This window comes from Vicia villosa, linkage group LG6 (genome assembly GCF_029867415.1).
Source record: "Vicia villosa cultivar HV-30 ecotype Madison, WI linkage group LG6, Vvil1.0, whole genome shotgun sequence".
Taxonomy (NCBI): domain Eukaryota; kingdom Viridiplantae; phylum Streptophyta; class Magnoliopsida; order Fabales; family Fabaceae; genus Vicia; species Vicia villosa.
Genome location: NC_081185.1, coordinates 117,682,939 through 117,704,989, shown reverse-complemented (window position 1 = coordinate 117,704,989; position 22,051 = coordinate 117,682,939). Strand labels below are relative to the sequence as shown.

Sequence of the window (22,051 nt, the reverse complement as noted above, 5' to 3'; positions counted from 1 at the left end):
ACTAACTAACTAAAAGACCAAGAGAGTAAAAATTTGTTTGCATTGACTTATTTTAACTTACCTATTAACATAAGTTCTATGAGACTATTTGTTTAAGAGAACCTATGAAAACAATGTTCATCAGGTGTTCTCATCTTATTTTCACAAATTCTTTAAGATAACCAAGTTTTATTTATATATTTTAATTCAAAGTATAAAACGTAACATAATGACAATAAAAAAATTATTCATATTTATTTAAATAGGCCGGCCTGATAGGTTTAAAAGGATTTTTTTGGGCCTGAGGCCTAACCTTTTTAGCTAAATAGACTTATAAAAAAACTGTGTGGCCTAGCCTGAGTCTACGTAGGTTAGCATGTAGGCCCCTGTTATCCGCCTGACCTATTTTCACCCCTAACCACATACTTATTTTTTTTTTATTATTAGGTTTCATAGATCTTTGATCCCACCCACTTATTTCAAGAATAATGTAATTAAATGAAAAAAAACCATGATATCTCTAAAGATAAACCCAAATATCAGCTAGAGACACAGTAAGTAATTGAACAAAAGAGGGCCCAACAAGCATATCCATACCATTCGTCATAAACACACAACAAAGCAACCAATATTTAAACTAAACACAAAAGAAGAAATAAACATGCAAGAGGATTGTACTATTGTACCATTTTTTCTTCCATTTTCACAAACTGTTATGCAAAGATACAACTATATTTATAGAATTCAATCTTCACCCTCAAACGGATCTTTTCATTTCCTATATAAAGGAGACTTGGAATAATGGAAAACATATAGAGAACTTCAACGTGAACATTCACTACAAGAATAAAGCTCTCATGCGAAGTGTTTTAGTGACGTGATTATCACGTGTCAAAAATTTGGTAGTTGCGACGTGATAATCACGTAACTACCTTTAAATAATATAAATAATGTAAAGTCATTGGGAGTCAGACATTGATCATTGAAAAAAGAAGTTGTGACATGGGAAACACGTCACTACTAAAAAGTAAAATAAAAAACACTAAAGACTGTAACGTTCGCATGGGAGGAAAGGTTCAAAATTTCAAAAAAATTAGTTGTGACGTGTTAAACACGTCGTAAAATTTAAGAGGGAAATTTCAATTTTCGTGAATTGATTGGTGGCAGGCTTTAGCAGGCAGCCTCATTAAATGATGTTCCTGTTTAAATGTTGTGACGTGAATATCATGTGGCAAGGTTGTGACATGATATTCACGTCACTGTTTGGCTTATATTAATAGGTTAATATTTTAAGTTTTGCATATAAAAAACTTATTAAAAACGAAATTATAAAAAAAAATAGTATATAAAAACAATTTTTTTTAAGTTTTGCATATTAAAAACGAAATTTATTTACATAAATTTTAATAAAACAATATATAAAAAATATAAAAGTATATTTAGTTTTAATTTATTAATTTAATTTATATATTTTAATATATTTAGTTTTTAAATTTAATTTATATATATAATTTATTAATTGGGTTTTAGAAATTTAAAAAAAAAAGGATTAGTGACGTGATTTGCATGTCACTAATTAGTGGCATAGAAATCACGTCGCAACTTTTTCAAAACTACAATTATTAGTGACATGATTTTCATGTCACTAATTAGTGACATGAAAATCACGTGGCAAGTAAAGTTGATTTTCTAAACCACAACTATTGCGCCTGCTCTGACTTAAATGTTGAGAATCTCTATGCAAACATTTGCGACGTGATATTCACATCACTGTTTGGCTTATATAATTGGCTTTTGGTTCTCTCTCTGCAGAACACATATGTTCAACAAAAAAAATTCTCTCTTCCCTTCATTCCAATTCCTTTCTTCTCTACCATTTTTTCATTCAAATAGCTTCAAATCTTGTATCAAAGGTAAGTTTGATTCAATCTTTTTTTATAATTTCGTTTTATTAATATCTTTCATTGTTTGTAATATTTTCTATTATTAATTTTAGATTAATTTTTTTTTTGTAAGGTATTGAAGAGAAGGTTGAAGGAGATTGAAGAATTAAGGAGGATGAAGAAGAAGAGTTGAAGGAGATTAGAGAAAAGGTATTTTGCAAAAAAATTGTATAATTTCCTATATTATGTTTTTTTGTAAAATTTGCTATTAGATTAATATTTTAATTTTTGTGAAAAATAATAGAATAAAACAAAATATATTTGCAAATGTATTAAAAACGAAATTATATTATATATTTTATTCTAATTTTTTTAAAAATTTGTTATTAGGTTAATATTTTAAGTTTTTAGAAACGAAATTATAAAAAAATAGTATATAAATATATATTTTTTTTTTAAGTTTTGCATATTAAAAACGAAATTTATTTACATATATTTAGTAAAATAGTATATAAAAAAATGTAAAAGAATATTTAGTTTATAACTTATTAATTTAATTTATATATTTTAATATATTTAGTTTTTAAATTTAATTTATATATATAATTTATTAATTGGGTTTTAGAAATTAAAAAAAAAAGATTAGTGACGTGATTTACATGTCACTAATTAGTGGGATGGAAATCACGTCGCAACTTTTTCAAAACTATAATTATTAGTGACATGATTTTCATGTCACTAATTACTGACATGAAAATCACGTGGCAAATAAAGCTGCTTTTCTGAACCACAACTGATGCGCCTGCTCTGACTTAATTGTTGGGAATCTCTGTGCAAATTTTTGCGACGTGATTTTCATGTCACTGATTAGTGACATGAAAATCACGTCACAACTTAGTTGCCACCCGCTCTCCAGCGGCGTAATTACTCACGTCGCAAAAATCAGTTTGTGAAGTGATTTTACTGGTTATGGCGTGAAATTTACGTCACTAATGAGTGTTTTTTTTGTAGTGATTACCATACTGCGAAAATTTGAGAGAAAGAAAAGCATACACACAAGGAACTTTTGTTCATACACTTTCATAGAAAATATTTTGTGTGTAAATATTTGTAATTCATTTGTGTAATCTGCTTTCATAGAAGCATCTTTGTAACACACTTTGTATCTCAATCTTTGAGTTGTATTTCATTAAGAGACTAGGGTATAGTCAGAATTTCCCAAGAAGACATTGACAATAATTTCTGTGGTTGTTATCAAGTTTGGTTATAGTGGATTAAGTCCTTGTGAGAAGGCAAAATCACCTTGGCGGGTAAACTGGAAGTAGCTTCATTAACAGCGGACCAATATAAAAGTATTGATGTTCATTATTTTTATTCCAAGTTCTCTCATTGATTATTTTGTTTTGCAAAAGATTTTCATTTTGGAAACCCATTTCAAACCCCACTTATTGTGTTTCTTTAACCTTCAGTTGGCATCAAAGCTCTGGTTCTGGTATTGATTATTTATCAAACATTTCACTGTGTCAGATAAAGATCCAGGTTTTTGAAACACAATGGAGAGACTCCCTCTACCATCTGCACCCGTTAGTAACAATGACAAAGATCATTATAGTGCCGAACCCCCAATTTTTGATGGAGAGAAATTTGACTATTAGAAAGACATAATTGAAAGTTTTGTTTCTTGGTCACGATGTGGATCAATAGGATATAGTAGTTGACGACTACACTCATCCTGTTGATGCTAGTGGTAACAAGTTAGAAAGAAGAGTGATGAATGAACAATAAAAGAAAGATTACAAAAATCATCACAAAGATGAGTTGTCTATTCTTTCTATAAGAGTTAACCAACCCTAGAAGAATAGTAAAAGCAAGTTCATAGGATAAAGAATGACAAGTGATTTCTTCAGGTCTACATCTGGAGTGAAGAAGTCAGGTGATAGCAAAGTCATTATCTCTTTTGAGTACAAGGAGGCCGGTCACTACAAAAATGAATGTACCAAGCTGTGAAAAGACAGACCAAAGAAGAAAGTCTTCAAAGGGAAAAAGAAAGGTTTAATGGCTACATAGGATGGCTCTAAATGTTAAGAAGATAACTCCGAGGAAGAGCAAGCGAACATGGCATTGATGGCACGCGCAGAAGCACTTGATGATAAGACACAATTAAAATCTGAATTTGAATCAGACTCTAAAGAGGTATTTCTTGACCTATCTCACTATGAATTAGAATCATGCATATCTGAAATTATGGAAAAGTATTAAATACTTCAGAATAAATACAAGGATATGAAACAAGTAGTGTATCTGAAGCACATAGTAAGATTAAGAAAGAATTCTTCACTTTGAATGAAGAAAATTCTATTCTTAAAAATGACATTTATGCCCTTCAAAGTAAGAGTTATAAACTCGAGGAAGAAATTCTTTTAAAAGCTTATGTGGATTATGAAAATGTCATAAAGAAATATGACAAATCTTTTCAAACATTTATGGCTAGAAACATAGATATAAACAAAGTGGCTTCAATGATCTATGGAGTTAGCAAAAATGGGAAAAGAAGAGTTGGCTATGTGCCCAAAGAAAAACCTTTTTTGAGAAAGGAAAAACCAAAAGCTCTTTATTCTCATTTCTCTTATGCACGTACACAAAATTATTATTCTGCACAGAGACCTGAGTTTGTTGAGAACTCTAGGAGAACTAACAAAAAAGGACCCAAAAAGATGTGGGTACCTGAGGACAAGATAATATATGTTGCAGACAACCTTAGCAACAATGTTAGAATGTCAGTCAGGGTACCTGGACTTTGGCTACTCACGACACATGAAGGGAAGAAGGCATATGTTTCAAGACCTGGAACTTAAGTCTGAAGACTTTGTGGGTTTCAGAGGTAATCCGAAATGGAATCTTATAGGCTCTGAAAGTTAGTAATGGTTCTCTCCCTTTTATTACTAATGTTTCATTAGTTGATGGATTAATACGTCAATTAAGTGACAATGGTTATGATATAATCTTTAATTAAAAGTCTTGTAAAGCATGGTGGCTCCATTGTTTTCATTGGCAAGAGGAAGAATAACATTTATAAAATTAGACCTTCTGATCTTAAAAATCAAAATGTTAAATGTCTCATGTCTTTTAATGAAGAGCAATGAAGCATGTTAGAAAGGCAAGTTTGCAAAAACTTCTTTCAAATCTAATAATGTTAACTCTACCTCTGGGCCTTTGGAACTCTTCCATATCAATCTTTTAGGACCAGTGAAAACTACTTATATCAATGGAAAGAAATATAGTTTAATCATTGTTGATGACTACAATAGATGGACATGGGTTAAATTCTTAAGACACGAGGATGAATCATATTTCGTGTTTTCTACCTTCTGCTCATAAGTGCAAAATGAGAAAGATTTTAAAATTGTTAAAGTCAGAAGTGATTATGGTGGTTAATTAAAAATAAGCATTTTTAAATATTTTTTTGATGAAAATGGCATCTCCCATGATTTCTCTTGCCCTAAAATTCCAAAGCAAAATGGAGTTGTAGAGAGGAAAAATAGGACTAAAAAAATGGCCAAAACCATGTTCAACGAGACAAATATGGCTATGCACTTCTGAACTGAGGCAGTTAACACAACGTGTTATATTCAGAAAATGATCTCTATAAGACTTATTATGGATAAGACTCCTTACGAGTTGTGAAAGAATAGAAAACCCAACATTTCATATTTTCGTCCTTTTGGATGTAATTGTTTTATTCCGAACACTAAAGACAATTTAAACAAGTTTGATTCTAAAGCACAAAAGTGTAAAATGTTAGCATACTCTTAACGCTCTAAAGGCTATAGAGTATATAACATTAAAACACAAATTGTCAGGGAATCAATTCATGTTATATTTGATGATAAGCTTGACCATAGAAAGTCAAAGCTAGTTAAGAAGTTTACATATTTGGAAATTACCTATTCAGGCTCTGCAAGTAAAGAATTTATTACTAAAGAATCTGAGGCAAAAGACCCTGAAGTTGTTCAACCAAAAGATTTTCAAGCTCAAACTCCTCTAAGGAAGCATAGACAAAGATTTTCACACTCTGAAGAATTGATCATGGGTGAAAAAAATGAACTCCTTAGAACTATATCCTTATTTAAACCATCACAAGAGATGTTTACGGGTTTGGTGTCCCTCATAAAACCTACATCTGTTGATGAAGAGTTTATGAACACTGAGTGGATTTTGGCAATACAAGAAGAACTAAATCAATATTTTAGTAATAATGTGTTGGATCTTGTGCCTAAACACCAAGGAATTCATGTCATTATGACAAAATGAGTTTTCAGAAATAAGATGAATGAGAAAAGAGGAGTGGGAATGACCAAGGCCATATTGGTTGCACAAGTCTATAGTCAACAATATGGTATTGACTATACTAAGACCTTTGCACTAGTTGCTAGGTTAGAGTCTATTCGTCTTTTAATTTCTTTTTTTCTTAATCATAACATCATATTGTATCATATAGATGTTAATAGTGCATTTCTCAATGGTTACACAACCGAAGAAGTTAACGTTCGAACCCACGGCCTTGCACCTGATATTCTTGTCTGGCTACCAATTGAACTGACTCACACTTTTTAAAATGAAATGCTCTTAAAATAGAATAGTAGTAAAAACTCAAGCAAAAACGGGGAATGACACTTAGGATCCTATAAAACACCTCAAACAGGTAACAACGAGCATTTCATTCCATAAATAAGTACTTTTTACATACTCTTCCATTATAAGGTACTACACAAACAATACAAAAAAATGTGCCGACAGGTCTAATTTCTTAGGGAAATAATTTCCCCATCTCTGACTATTTGATCCGACCAAATTCACTCCCTAGAAAGTGTCAAAGGCGATAGAAGAGCTCCAATCATTGCAAAACATTTTCAAATGATTGCGATATTGCTTCAAGAGTGTCACTCGTGCAATCAACCAACTATTAGGTCAATAAAGCGTTAAGAGGATGCAAGGACTCTAGTTCTTTTGAGCAAACGTTAAACTACCCTAAGTGATGGCCAAAGCTCTATCCTTCATCATTGTGGTCTTCACCAGATGAGTCACTTAGTTTGAGAGAGAACCATCGAGTGTTAGGGGAAGCACATCATTCTCCATCCATGTGAGAGAGGTATAAGCTTTCTTTACTTCATGCATTTACCAATCTTGTGAAGCTTGAGGTTGCAAATGTTATCCTTCGTCTATTGTTTTTTAGCACGGTGCAAGTCAAACCAAAAAGCCTCCAAGTGATCAGATGCACCAATGGCCAAAGCAACCGAGGCATACAGGGTATATCTAGTTAGAGTAACCAGTTCTTCCTACAAAACAGGCCCGAAAAGGTTAGTCATACAAGAGCAATCCTTTTCCAAAGAAGGAGGTTGGCAATCCTCGGCAGAACGAGAGTCACATCCCGTTAGTAGGGGGCAAGGAAGTCAGACCTAGAACCTTTGGTAAAGTCGGTAATGATTCCGCAACAACGCCACTCCCGATCAAATGTATTCCCCACCTTAGAAACTAAGGATACACCTCATTATACATATAATATCCATACAATTGTGGGTAAACTAATTACATCAAAGATTTACAGATAAAAAAATTCAAAAGCCAAAAGGTTCTAGAGCTTACCAAATATGATTTTTTTCTCTTATTGTAAGCGGATTCCTTTTAGCAACCATACATCAATAAGAGGCTGTTGACGTTTCTTTAAGACATCCTCCATGAAAATACATCCATCGAGGAACCCCATATTATTAATAAACTTCATTACCAGGGCCTGTTGATACCGAGCCTCATCGGGGAGGTCCCTTTCCCCATACACGTAAAGACAATTCCACAGCAGAAAATGACCCCCAATCCAATACTTGGAGAACATATTACCACATCTGCCCTCCACTTTGCCACCAACATATCAAGTTGCAACACGAGCTCCGGGGTTGATGAATGTTATAAAAAATAACCGATTCTCAAATGACTAAAGCTCCGAAGAGGTCCAAATTCATGGATAGTCGGCTCGATCTCTGGTTTGGGTTGCCTGGTCATGATAACATCTAAAGAGATGAAAGAAAAATTACCACATAAAGCTCTCCATTCAGATACTCGCACCAATATTTGTATACCTTTACGTATACCTAGCATATAAGATGGATTTGTGAAGGAGCCACGACTAGGTGTTTTTTAACCTCTATCTCAAAAACAATGATAGGGAGACGAAGGCACATGGTGAAAAAGCGCATTCATATAAAGTAATTGCGCAATCGACGTGCTTGTCATATATCCTTTCATCCTCATAAAGGCTCGTGATTCCCTAGTAGAGAGACAAACCAACTTCCAAAAGTGTTTTCAAGACGAAGGAAGGATTATCATTTTGGAACTTCTAAATACTTTTTTTTTTTTTTGCGATTTCCGCACTAATGTTACAATTGTAGGAAAATGATTATATATGGCCACAAATCTTTTATTGTTCAACATGGAACAACATATGTTCTTACCCATGTGCCTCCAAAATATAAGTTTTTGGAAAACAATACTGATGAAAATGAAATCTCTAATTGGTAGAGGACAAAGAAAAATGTTTCCTTGGTTTGGGTGTTGGAAATGTTTTTCATTCTACCTATTACGCACTCAAGCAAGATGTTTATCTCGTTGAGTGGTAATTTGAGACTGCTAGTAGGCCACCACTATTAAGTCATTAGCTGGGAAGGACAGGGAGGTTGTTGTCCCATCAATGAATAATGGTTGAGAGCCTACAATGGTTCCCACGTTATGCCTTTGGACAACTCTCAAAGCCATTAGATAATAAACAATGAGGTAATGGTAAAATTGTTTATTTGGATTCCTATAAATGACACTAATTTTTTTGGAATGAACTTTAGTCTATAACTTTAAAGATGATGATTTAGCTAAAGACGACGATAATTAAATAAAATGGAGTGATGTACCTTCAAACACTCTGACGATTAAATTAGTAATTGATTGAAAATGTAAAATTTTACGAATTAGGAAACACTTAATTTAACGTAAGTCATGAGTTAATATTTGTTAAAGTAAATTCTAAAATATACTCTATGCAAATAATAATTAGCTATTTAACATACAACTATTAACAAATGAACACGAAATGACTATCACGTGACTATGATTGCATCTCTAAAATAATTTATGGGTGTAACATGATTTAAAATGAGTCACTTATTGGAATGGACTTAAGATGTGTTTGGTTATACGGAGGGAAAAATGATCATTTAAAATTAATTATGACTTAAAAATAAGTTAAAGTCAAAGTAGTTTATATTTAAATAATTATAATTATGAAACCAAACTTACATAATATAAATTTTTATAATAATATGACATAAATAGTTTCATAATTATATTTAGTTATGAACAACAATTTTGTAGCACAAATATAAACTGTCATAAATAGTTTAGCAAATTATTTCATTGAACTAACTTATTTATTATTTTTGCTTCATAACAACATGAAACGATGGCGATATATGATAAAATCACAAAAATGGAGGGAGTAATCAATTTCAAAGAGTGACTTTACAAAAACCAATAGAATTTCATCAAGTGTGTACAAGAAAGTAAAAAGAGGGAAAGAAATGACAAAAGTTAAATCGTAGTAAAAGAAAACTCGTTAAGCAACAAGAAGAAAACGTGCAGATTTGTCTCAGTCTCAAAGCTTATCCAATAAGCTACTGACACGCTTACACCTACTAAAAAACTACTAAAATGCTTCACACTTTCACATACTAGTATTTATTAATTTATTAATTACTATTATTTTCACCATTTTTTGTCGAATATAAAAAATTAAAACCGAACCAAATCTCGATCGCACTCTCCATACAATAATCACTCTTAGTTTTCTTTCAAATTTCAACTCAATTTTAATTCCATCGAATTTCCCTCAATTTTTTTCTTTCAATTCTTGGTTTTTCTCTCTACGATTCTTCCTCGATCCTCACTTCAGCTTGTAGTTAGGGTTTTTCTACTTTCCTCTTCAAGGTTATCCTCCTTCACACTCTCGTTTTGTTTTCCTTCGATCTACCGATTCAGGGATTGCTAACTAATTGTTTCTGGTGAGTTTCTGATATTTCCGTGAGGTATCGTATTTCCCACGGTTTTGGAGCTATTTGGTGTTCGGTTTGGGTGTATTTGGAGAAGGTGAAATTAGGGTTTGTAGAGAGGGGTTTTAAGAAGTGGCTATGTTTTGTGTGTTTTTAGGGGTGTTTGTGGACGGGGATTGAAAATTAAGGTGTATTTGGTGTTGATTTTGGGAATAGGGAATTTGTGAGGTGAAGTGAATATGTTTTACTCTCAGTTTATTTTGGCGAAGAAAGGTCCGCTTGGGACTATATGGATAGCTGCACATTTAGAGAGGAAGCTCCGAAAGAATCAGGTGGCGGATACTGATATTGGCGTCTCCGTAGGTAAGTTCTTTTGTTTGTTTATCTATTTATTTTTTGTGGGCAATGATTTTTGCATTATATGAATGAGGTAGTATGTATTTATGATCGTAGATAAAATTGGAAAACCTAAAATGAAGGATATTGCACCCTAACTCAATTGGAGTTTTAGATAATGGATTCTCTTATTCTAGCTTTGGATAATTTTTATTGTCCTTTAGGTAGAGAAATATACCATAGAAGGTAGAGTAAAATTGTTGAAAGGAATGACATGGAAATAAATGTTGTGAAATGAGAGCTCAAAAGTGAATGAATGAACAGAAGGACAAACATTCTCAACAGTTAAGCTTTCCCATCTACTTAAATGTCTTCTGCGGATACCCCTAGAAGAGATCATGAGCTGTTCACGAAGAGAGGTAAATAAAGAAAATCGTATTGCACAACAGATTTATTGGCGGAAAATTAAATATACACAAATTTCCCTCAAGGAAAATGCCCCAATGAACAGTGTGATTACTGACGGCCATTGGGTCTCCGTCTCCTTCCGCAGTAGTATGAAACCCCTAAAGCTTATTGAAGAGGTTATTTTAGATTAAGAGAACTTACCCAGCTGACAGCAAACACTTAAACTAGTTTATTCCATATCTTTTTTATAAAGGTGGAAATGGAATGTAAAAGCAACGGCAATGCTAGATTGGTCTATTCCAGATTGATCTAGTTGTAGGATAGTGTAAAAAAATTGAGCAACTCTTTCTGAATTAAAGCCTACCGTTCAAATGAAAGACTCATCTTGGTTGGGATAATTATTCTCAGTGCATCTAATCCATGCAAAATGCTAGCAGACAATTATTTATGTTTCTGTATACAGTGAAGGATTAAGGACTAGCTGTTAGCTAATGCTTACTTTAAATATTTATTGATGCTGAAATTTTGTTATAAGCCCTCTGCAGTCTGGAGGAGATTAATTCCAATGTTGAGGGAAATTGATATTCCTTAGTACACCATACATGCATGTTCTGCACTCATTATCATCTAATTTTATGTTTAATTGTTTAAGATTATTCATTATTCATGTAGTCACTTTTATGAATGAACAGATTCCATTCTTTTTCCTGAAGTACCAATTGCACTCCGTTTATCCAGTCATCTTCTGCTTGGTGTGGTAAGGATATATTCCAGAAAGGTGAATTACCTTTTCGATGATTGCAGTGAAGCCTTGCTTAAGGTAAAGCAAGCTTTCCGCTCCACCGCAGTTGATTTGCCACCAGAAGAGTCCACTGCACCTTACCATTCCATCACTTTACCTGAGACTTTCGATCTTGATGATTTCGAACTGCCAGATAATGACATTTTTCAAGGGTTAGTTCCATAGTACTTGATTATATGACCACTTGTAGCTCCAGCAGTTGTCGGCTACTGCAGCAACATTTTTACTTGATTGAGCTGATAATTATCGAAATTATTTTATTTCATTTGAAAGATTGTCGGTAATTGGATATGCTCTTAGCTACCAGCTTTTTTCCTGGGTCAAATAATTGACTTGACACAAACAGATTTTAGTTGCAGACCTTGTATTCTCTTGTGTTTTTCCCAATTCGTTATATGTAAGATGGTTCATGTGGAAGAGTTATTGGTTTATTAACAGGAGATTATATATGTTGTGTGAACTTGCAGCAACTATGTTGATCGTCATGTCAGTACTAGGGAGCAGATTACACTGCAAGATACTTTGGACGGCATGGCTTACAAAACTTCACAGTTTGGATTGGATGGTTGGTATTCTACTTTATCTATTTTTATTTTTGTACTGATCATTTGATAGTGAATTTTAGATGTACAATAACGAGATCTATGCTTATAAGTAATGATTGATGTCAATCACATCTTGCAGAGCGCTTTGGAGATGGTGATGCCTCTCAAATTGGTTTAGACCTTGATGAGGTAATTAGGATTTGTTTTTTCTCTTTGGCACTCTACATAATATGGACTGCTGAATTACAACTTTTGTTGTAAGGCCTCAATATATTGATTTGGTTGTTATGAGTTATGAATAGAAGCATAGATGTATCATGTTGGTGGTACTGCACCAGGGTCATATATGCAAGGCTTTGCTAGGCCTGGTATAAATCTTGTTTTTCAATTGCTTATCTTGTCCTTTACCTTTTGTACATCTTTAATTGAGTTAATCATTGATAATAATTTAATTTCTATTGTATAGAACTAACATAATTTGTATCCCAAAAAATATTATAAAGGAGGTTGTTCTCCCCCCCCCCCTATTAAATTCAATTATTTCATCGTCAATATTTCTTTTTTAGATCAGCACTGTGTATTATCTCTATCCTGAATAGATTTCTATGCTTTGTTGATTACTGCCTACTATTTTATATATCAGTATCGGTACATTAGTTGTTAGAGCACTGCCATTACATATTTTAATTGACAAGGTTGTGAAATCCAACATCTTGATGTGTATAATAATGGAGAACAATGTGCTATGTATTTCTGATTATAATTTTGGATATTTGTAATGTGATTCGGTAATTTCAGGTTATGTTAATAGACAAAGATTCCACTTTGGAGCATAATGATTTCAGTGCTAATCCTCAAGTGTCTCGTCAAGAAGATGAAAAGAAAGAGGAGGTGGTTTCAACTTCTGATAAAATGCTAGTAGAAAACAGTGGAAGCAAGGTTGATTTGCTATTTTAAATAAAATTGATGTGTATATCTACATAGAACTACATAGATACATTTTTCTGATATAACTTTTGGATATTTGCAACGTGATACGGTAAATTCAGGTTATGTTAATAAACCAAGATGCCAATTTGGAACATGATGACTTTGGTGCTAATACTCAAGTTTCTCATCAAGAAGATGAAAAGAAAGAGGATGTGATTGAAACTTCAAATAGAATGCAAGTAGAAGAAAGTGGAAGCAAAATTGATTTGGTATTTTAAAATATTTGCATGCCAGTCAATATTTTATTTTATTCCTTGTTTTGCTTTTCTTTTTGGAGAGTGGATTCAGTGAACGCAATTCCGTTGGCTAGAGATTGAAATTAGTACTAGTTTTAATCAATGAATTTGCCTGTTTGAACAGAGTGATGGTTTTCCCACTTCTCCTGAATTTCATGACTATGCTCAAGATCCATCTACTTCTCCTGAATTTCATGACTATGCTCAAGATCCATCTACTTCTCCTGAATTTCATGACTATGCTCAAGATCCATCTACTTCTCCTGAATTTCATGAATATGCTCAAGGTCCATCTACTCCAGGACTACAAGAACCAAACTTGTTTGGTACTCAGTCGGATCAGGTCATTAATGAAGCTGATTTTCATAATTCAGCAGATTTATTATCAATGTATTCAACACAAAATGAATCACATGCTCATCAAACTGAGAACAATGTAATTGATTGCTCCTTGCAAAATAGTGGGAAGCATGTTGGTATGGATTTGCATCATGAGGCTAGTGACTGTGTTCTGGCTGATGTGGGTAACAAAAGGGAGGAACAAGAACGTTTCACACCTACAGTTGTGATGAAGGATCAAGAAAATTTGATATCTAATAATCATTGCTTGGCATCAGTACCCTTGATGGACTCCTCCCATGAAGACCATGCGTCCACCATGTTACCAGAATGTGCAGGTGGGTATGTTGATGCTTCTGGTATAACTGAAAAGGTGGAAAGCTTGCATGATGGAGTTCTGATGAACACTGAATCAGTTATGGCCAATTTGAAAGAAACTGTTAATGTTGTTTCTGAAGGTGTTAACATCAATGATTCTGTTGTGTCTCCTAGTTGTTCTCATGTTACATCTGATCAAGAATGCCTCTCATGTAAACTGTTGTCTAACATGGATGGATCTCATGGTTCTGAATTTGGTGGTCATTTGGCAGATGTTACCACATCGTTAAAGCACGGATTTTCAAATAACAGTGAAGTTTCCAAGAACGAGCAGCAACCCTCTGTGGTTTATGAGACTCAAGTATCCAATATTGCAAGTCTTCTAGAGTCATCTGGCAGACTTGAAGTTGTTGATGTGGAAGCTCATGCATCTCAGGAACTGAGGGAAGCGGGTATTTTAAACCTTGAGCAGCCCACCCAGTCATACCTTCGGCCATGCACTTCCCGTGTAAACGATCCCTCTCTGTTATCCATTGAAGGTATTACTTAACAATTCATTTAGTATAATTTGATATTAATGTAGTTATTCATTTTCTGTGTTATCCTTCTCTTTTATGTACGGACTGTTAACTAATTTATAATAACAGTACCTTAATTTCTTTTAACTAGTCCCTTTTATCTAAATAATTTGCTTATCTGCTTGATAGACATTTGAACATGTGAATTCTATTTTATTGCTAATAAGTTGATTGTTTTATTTTTGTAGGTGAAAAATGTCATGAAACTGAGGTTTCAGATCCTGCTTTGGGTTATCATGGTACTGTAGAGCCATCTGTTTGTGAAGGAAAGTTGGACTTGGGGCAATCAGGCATGCAATTTGGGAGTCAGATAATAAGTAATAAAGTTGGAAGTGTAAACACATTTACTGCTTCTGACATACCTGAGCCTGAAAAAATGCTTTCCTTGGGGCAATCAGGCATGCAATTTGGGAGTCAGATGATAAGTAATAAAATGGGAAGTGTAAACACATTTACTGCTTCTGACATACATGCACCTGAAAAAATGCTCTCCTTGGGGCAATCAGGCATGCAATTTGGGAGTCAGATGACAAGTAATCAAATGGGAAGTGCAAACACATTTACTGCTTCTGACATACCTGCGCCTGAAAAAGTGCTCTCCTTGGGGCAATCAGGCATGCAATTTGGGAGTCAGATGACAGGTAATAAAATGGGAAGTGTAAACACATTTACTGCTTCTGACATACATGCGCCTGAAAAAACGCTCTCCTTGGGGCAATCAGGCATGCAGTTTGGGAGTCCGATAATAAGTAATACAATGGGAAGTGTAAATACATTTACTGCTCCGGACATATCTGCGCCTGAAAAAATGCTCTCGGCATATCCACATTTTGGTGAGATGAATCATTTGCTGCTGGATTCGACTCCTGGTAATCAGGGTATATCTGAAGGTCATACAGATACTGCAGCAGTAACATCAATATCTGGTAAAAAGCGCAGCTATGCAGAAAGTGCTCTTACAGTACAGAGCATGAATTTAGTTGAATCATATGGTGGGGCTCAATCCAGAAGAACTTCCGGGTCCATTCCGGATGATGATGATCTATTGTCTTCAATATTAGGTATATATTGGTTCATTATGCATTGTGCTTTATATTTATAGTTACAGTTTTTCCTGAGAACATTGTGACTGAAAATAATTTGTTGCTGGTCCAGCTGGCAGAAAACCCTCAGCTTTAAAAGTTAAACCAAGTCCAGCAACCGCTGAAGTACCTACAGCAACACGATTTCGTTCTACAGCAACCGCTGAAGTACCTACAGCAAAGCGGTTTCGTTCTACACCGCGCACTAGTACCTTAAAGAGGAAGGTGCTTGTGGATGATACGATGGTCTTGCATGGCGAGTAAGTTTTTATAATGATCAGTTTATTGATTTGTACATAGCTCTCCTTTTATTTTACGTTGACTTGATTTTGCTAGAGTGAAAAACATGGTATTATTCGTGTCCTGATTTATAGTCTTTCTCAGATCTATTCTTCACCCCTCTTTTTTCCGTTTTGCTAATTAATTATGTATGGATTCTCTGGTGATAGTTGTAATATACCCATTAATATTTTTTCGTATATTAGTATGCTTGCATTTATTATCAAACTTATCAGTTTTTCCCTTGTATCGCATATCAATTCCTATTTTTCGTGCACTAAAATATTAATGTTGTTTTTTCCTTTTTCTGTTTGAAGTACAATACGCCAACAATTGATAAGTACTGAAGACATACGGCGTGTACGGAAAAAAGCTCCTTGCACTAGCGATGAGATTTTAATGATCCAGAGACAGTTTTTGGAGGATAAAATTTTCCTTAAACCAATATTTACAGGTGATTTTTGTGCCAACATATTGTAGCCTTATCATTTGGAGCCTGTCATCCCTTCCTAAACTAGTTATAACTCCTGATATGCCCACCAGCCACCTGATATAATGTGATTTTGTGCTGATGTCACGATTGCTATTATTTTTATTCTCTCAAAAACATAAAACAGATATAAAATCGTGTTTGGTTGAGTTTTGATGAAAAAACTTGTATTTGGGTTCAATTGTGAATTTTTCCTTCAATATTTCTGAGTTAATTTTCTCATTTCTTCCAGATTTGTCTGCTGATTTGACTATTCTGCTAAATGGGACATTTGATCTGAGTGGAATCAAGGTTTATGATTATGGTTTAGATAGTTTTTCCGTGGAAAAAGTAAACGATCAACAGTCCTATTCTAAATCAAATACTGAAATTCATGTGGGGCAAGCACATAATGAACCTATGGCAGTCCAACCCCAAGAAGATGCTGAAGTGTCTTATTCTAAAACAAATGTTGAGATTCATGAGGTGGAATCGCATAATGAGCCTATGGAAGTCCAACCCCAAAATAATGCTGAAGCCCAACCTTCTGAGTTACCTGTTCCGTCCGAGAGGGAATCACATAATGAAACTAAGGAAGTCCAACTCCAAAAAAAGGCTGAAGCCCAACCTTCTGAAGTACCTGTTCCGTCGGAGAGTCATCTGTCTGGAGTTGACGTTGGATCTCATGAGATTGACGCTCATGGGCGTGCAAATATTATTTCAGACATGGAGGAGCTTAGCAGTTCTCAAAATACTGAAATGAACAATGCTGGGCGGACTTTCAAGATTTCCGAAGCAGAGAATTACTCTGTTGGGCATACAAATATTATATCAGATCTAAATGAACTTGGCAGTTCTCAGAATGCTGAAACGAACAATGTTGAGCGAAAGTTCGAGACTTCTGAAGCAGAGAATTACTCTGTTGGGCATACAAATATTATATCAGATGTAAATGAACTTGGCAGTTCTCAAAATGCTGAAATGAACAATGCTGGGGGGACTTTCAAGATTTCTGAAGCAGAGAATTACTCAGTTGGGCATACAAATATTATGTCAGATGTAAATGAACTTGGCAGTTCTCAAAATGCTGAAATGAACAATGCTGGGGGGACTTTCAAGATTTCTGAAGCAGAGAATTACTCTGTTGGGCATACAAATATTATATCAGATGTAAATGAACTTGGCAGTTCTCAAAATGCTGAAACGAACAATGCTGGGGGAACTTTCAAGATTTCTGAAGCAGAGAATTACTCTGTTGGGCATACAAATGTTATATCAGATGTGAATGAACTTGGCAGTTCTCAAAATGCTGAAATGAACAATGCTGGGGGGACTTTCAAGATTTCTGAAGCAGAGAATTACTCTGTTGGGCATACAAATATTATATCAGATGTAAATGAACTTGGGAGTTCTCAGAATGCTGAAATGAACAATGCTGAGCGAAATTTCGAGACTTCCGAAGCAGAGAATTACTCGATTGAGCATACAAATATTATATCAGACATAAGTGAGCTTGGTAGGTCTCAAAATGCTGGAGGAAATTTTGAGACTTCTGAAGCAGAGAATTACTCTGTTGTCCCTGGGCATGAAACTTTATCCCTAACTGAAGTATTTGAAAACGAGCTATGTAGGCCAAATGATTTTGGTGCATCACTGCCTGTCATGGATAAAACGGATGATGGTTCTATCCATACAAATGTGTTGGACATTCCAACTTCCGAGAAAATGAATACATTTACTATTCTAGAAAATGTGTTTGTAGATGATCAACATGATAGAAACAATGCAGATGCTATTGAAATTGCAGAGCATGCCATGGAAATTGGAACACGAGTTGAAACAGATGGTTTGGAAGCTGATAATTTATCTGCATCCTTGGCCCTTGGCTCTAAGGAAGCTAATGATTATACTGACAACCAGGTTTCCTTTAATAGAGACCTTCCTGTGGAGGAAAATGGAAACAACATGCGAGAAGGCTTAAATGAGGATCAAATTGTTTCTTCTGGCTTGGGATGTGATGACAAGGATGCAAAGGCTGGCAGCTTATTTAGTGAAAATATTGAAGTAGATTGTTCACATTCTGTAGCACTTGAGGATGTGAAAGAAAGGTCTCTGAATGATGAGGAAAACCCAGTCTTTCAAGAAGCTGCATTACAAAATACAACGTATCCCGATGTCTCAGCTATTAGGAGTCCTTTTATTGATCAGAATGATGTAAGTTCTAAAGTTAGCCTTAAAATGCATTATTTAGTATCATTCATTTTTTAGATTCATCTCTATTCGGTTGAGTCACATTTTACATATCTGATATACCTAATAAAATAGTAAAAGTTCCGTTTGTTCATACAACATGAGAAGTTATTGGTAGAAATCTGTTTCACGTGAGTTTATATACTCCCTCCGTACCAATTTATAAGCAAAAGTCCATTTTTTTCACACTTATTAAGAAAATTTAATCCGTGTCTTTTTTGAAATATGTTTTATGGAAGGTGTAAAAGCAATTTCAATTGGTTGTTGTTAACGGAAAAAATGAGAGAAAATAAATTAAAAGCAATATACATTTAATTTTACATTGGGAAAGATGCATTTTGAGAATAAAATGTTTAAATGAAATTAAGTTAATGTTTTTTTGCTTATAATTTGTAACAAGAAAAATGTGTGTTTTTTTCCTTATAAACTGTTACGAGGAGTATATATTTTTGGTTAAAGTTACTGTTGTTTGTGATGGAAATTATATTGGTTATCTTCCCCTTTCAGCTCCAAGCTATATGTATTGCTCCTTCACTGTTTTATACATACCTAATTGTGTTTCCTTGGTTACATGGTGCAGGAAGACGATATGATTGGCAATGACACAGGTTTTCTTCTTAATTTGTTTCCTTGTTCATTTATACAAATGCTTAAGTCAACATATTTACAACTTTATGGAATGGATCTATTGGTAGTTTTCTTGTTTGATTTGATAAGTGGTGTGTTTTGGATTTGGGATCCTAACCTAGATTCATTATGATTTGGTCAATTGGACCATACTTGACGGGAGTGGTTGGTTCCAAGGAACTTCTAACCTAATTTATGCAATGTAAAGAAAACAAGAGAAAATAGGAAAATGGGAAGTGACGATCCTTCGTCTACTACTAGATAGTCATTAGAGTTTTAAAATATTTTCTAGTCCTTTCTGAGTGAAGCTAGAGCTAGAGTGATAGGAAGTAAAACTAAGCTATGGTCTATGGATAAGTCTCACACACACACACACACACACACACACACACACACACACACACACACACACAACATACACACATTTTCTCAACTTTCATCTAGCAGAGGACACTGACACTACTCTTTCCCCTGCTGCCACATGTTTAGGTGACGGCATATGCATATTTTCATCTACCTTTTCCCTCTTTATGACGCGTGGGTCATTGTTAGACTTTACATTTGTTAGCTGTTATATTTTTAATTTGAAATATTATATTAATAGGAGTTTAGGGTTTTGTGGGAATTATTGGGAGCTGGTACGTTTTATTAATACTGTGTTTATGTTTAGAATAAATAGGGGAAGTAATACTGTGTTTATGCTTAGAATAAATAGGGGAAGATAGGGAAGAGTCGTTTACTATGGAATTTGACAGGAAAGGGGCCAATTTGGCATTAGGGGAGATGTAGACCTTTAAAGTTCTGCAACATTATTCTGTCTTCGAAAGGGATTCTCTCTATTTCATATTCTATATCAGTTGGCATCTATCAGTCATCAAACCCATTTTCATTTTATTTATCCTTCTATTATCAGGATTTTTGAATGTTGGTGATGATGAGATAATGGATGATGACGATGACGATGCTGATGGTTTTGCACCGGGTGCTGAAGGAGCACAGTTAGAAAATAGTGGATGGTCTTCTCGAACCAGGTCAGTTTATGTAAAGCTTGACAAAAAATCTGAATCTGTTCTATCTGAATTATTTATGCTCTTGTAGATAAATTTCCTTTTGTGAATACCTAACTAATGCATTTATCCACAGGGCTGTTGCCAAGTATCTTCAGACCTTGTTTGATAAGGAGGATCTACATGGAAGGCAGAACCTGCATCTTGATAAAATATTGACTGGTAAAACACGGAAAGAAGCATCAAGGATGTTTTTTGAAACACTGGTATGCTCTCAAGGATTATTTTGGCTAGCAGCATATGTACTGTTTAATGAACTTTGGCATTGATTTGACATATTTTCAACCTTTGGGACAGTAATAACTGAAATATCAATTCCTCTCTTTCTCTATTTAATGAATTCTATTGGGGAAAAGAGAGAGAAACTAATAACAATGAGCCAAGACTAAAAGCACCCAAAACACTAACGATGCAGCAGGTTACGCACTCCCTTTGTAAATCAGCAATTGAAATAACATTAAAATAACTGTGCTGAACTCCAAGAGAGCTGAAAACACTTTTATGATGTTGTGCAAGTATACGACTATATTTTCTGTATGTGACATTTATAAATAGTATTGTAGAATGTATTGTAGTTTGTACATTGAGTGCATGTTTGGTTTGGCTTTTGGAAAGGCTAAAAGCAATTCTAGAAGAGTAGAATTGATTCTGGGTTATTTTAAGATGTTTGGTTAGACAAAAGTAGAATTGATTCTGTCTCCAAAATTGATTCTACCAGAAGCTAGAATTTGTAGCTTCTGCCTCCAGAATTGATTCTGGATGATTTTTACATTGTAATTTATTGTTCAACTCACTTTTACTTAAATATATCCAAACATAAATCGATTCTGCTAAACTCAATTCTGATAAAATCAATTCTACTAAACCCAATTATGCTAGAATCAATTCTGTCCACCGCTAATCCAAACACACCCTCAGTATATGCTTTGGAGGGTAATTGCTTAACATTGATGGAGTGAGAATTTTCTGCTAAACATATAGTAGTGTGCTACTTTGCTTTGTTTGAATTCTTCAAAGCATCCAGTCTTCTGGGATGCCAAATGCCTACTTGGCAACTTCTGCTTTTATTCAAATCTAATTTTGACCATGATTGCAGGTTCTCAAGACAAGGGATTATATTGATGTAGAACAGACAAAACCCTTTGCTGATATTAACTTACAACCTCGAGGGAAGCTTATGAAGACAGATTTCTGAAACCTCACTTAGGAGTGGCTGATATAGAGGTAAAGATCCATTGGTTTGAATCTGCAGGGTTGGGATAATCTTTTCAACATCACTCCCCTTTTTAGTTATGGCTTTTCATTAAAAATATTTTTTGGGGATAGAATTTAGCCGATTAATTTTACCTCTTGAATGGTTGGGGGTTGAAATGGCTCATGTATCATTTCATCCTATTGATTATTCTAGGTTTTAATGTATATTTTTGTAAAAATATATCACCATTTGTAGCTTACTGGTGCTAATATGTAATGTGTTTAAACACATCCCTCCATGCAAGAATTCAGTTTTATCTAGGCATCGAAAGTGCATTGTAATTTATATAGCGGTTGGTGGATAAGGATCATCATTTCTTATCACCTATTGTATTTGTATAGCATCTAACTGCTACTGTGTAGTTTGTTATACTCTAAACTCGATAAAGGCAATTAATGTAGTAGTGTTGCCGTCATTTATTTAGGCATTTTGATATTGTTTGTGAATTTCCTTTATCCCAACAGGTAGAAAAAGATGAAAATATTTCAGAGTTTGATCACGACGAGCTGTGCAAATTA

The 22,051-nt window shown here is 34.3% G+C and overlaps 1 protein-coding gene across 1 annotated transcript; it reads left to right on the top strand.

Annotated features, from left to right (window-relative positions):
• Positions 1-9,673: 9,673 nt before the first annotated feature.
• LOC131609723 (uncharacterized) lies at positions 9,674-21,948 on the top strand. The gene is made up of 15 exons (XM_058881511.1): positions 9,674-10,315; positions 11,389-11,650; positions 11,966-12,063; positions 12,183-12,232; positions 12,842-12,982; positions 13,093-13,242; positions 13,394-14,465; positions 14,693-15,565; positions 15,660-15,846; positions 16,183-16,319; positions 16,588-18,548; positions 19,165-19,192; positions 20,125-20,242; positions 20,355-20,484; positions 21,375-21,948. Exons 1-15 carry the CDS (start codon positions 10,192-10,194, stop codon positions 21,471-21,473), a joined length of 5,430 nt encoding a protein of 1,809 aa, XP_058737494.1. The 5' UTR covers positions 9,674-10,191; the 3' UTR covers positions 21,474-21,948.
• Positions 21,949-22,051: the final 103 nt, after the last annotated feature.

What these genes read in the sequence shown, in the direction of transcription:
- LOC131609723 (XM_058881511.1), top strand. Translation starts at nt 10,192, where the DNA reads ATGTTTTACTCTCAGTTTATTTTGGCGAAGAAAGGTCCGCTTGGGACT. An exon ending in TGATATTGGCGTCTCCGTAG is followed by an intron (nt 10,316 to 11,388) that starts GTAAGTTCTTTT and finishes ATGAATGAACAG; the next exon opens with ATTCCATTCTTTTTCCTGAA. An exon ending in ACGATGGTCTTGCATGGCGA is followed by an intron (nt 15,847 to 16,182) that starts GTAAGTTTTTAT and finishes TTCTGTTTGAAG; the next exon opens with TACAATACGCCAACAATTGA.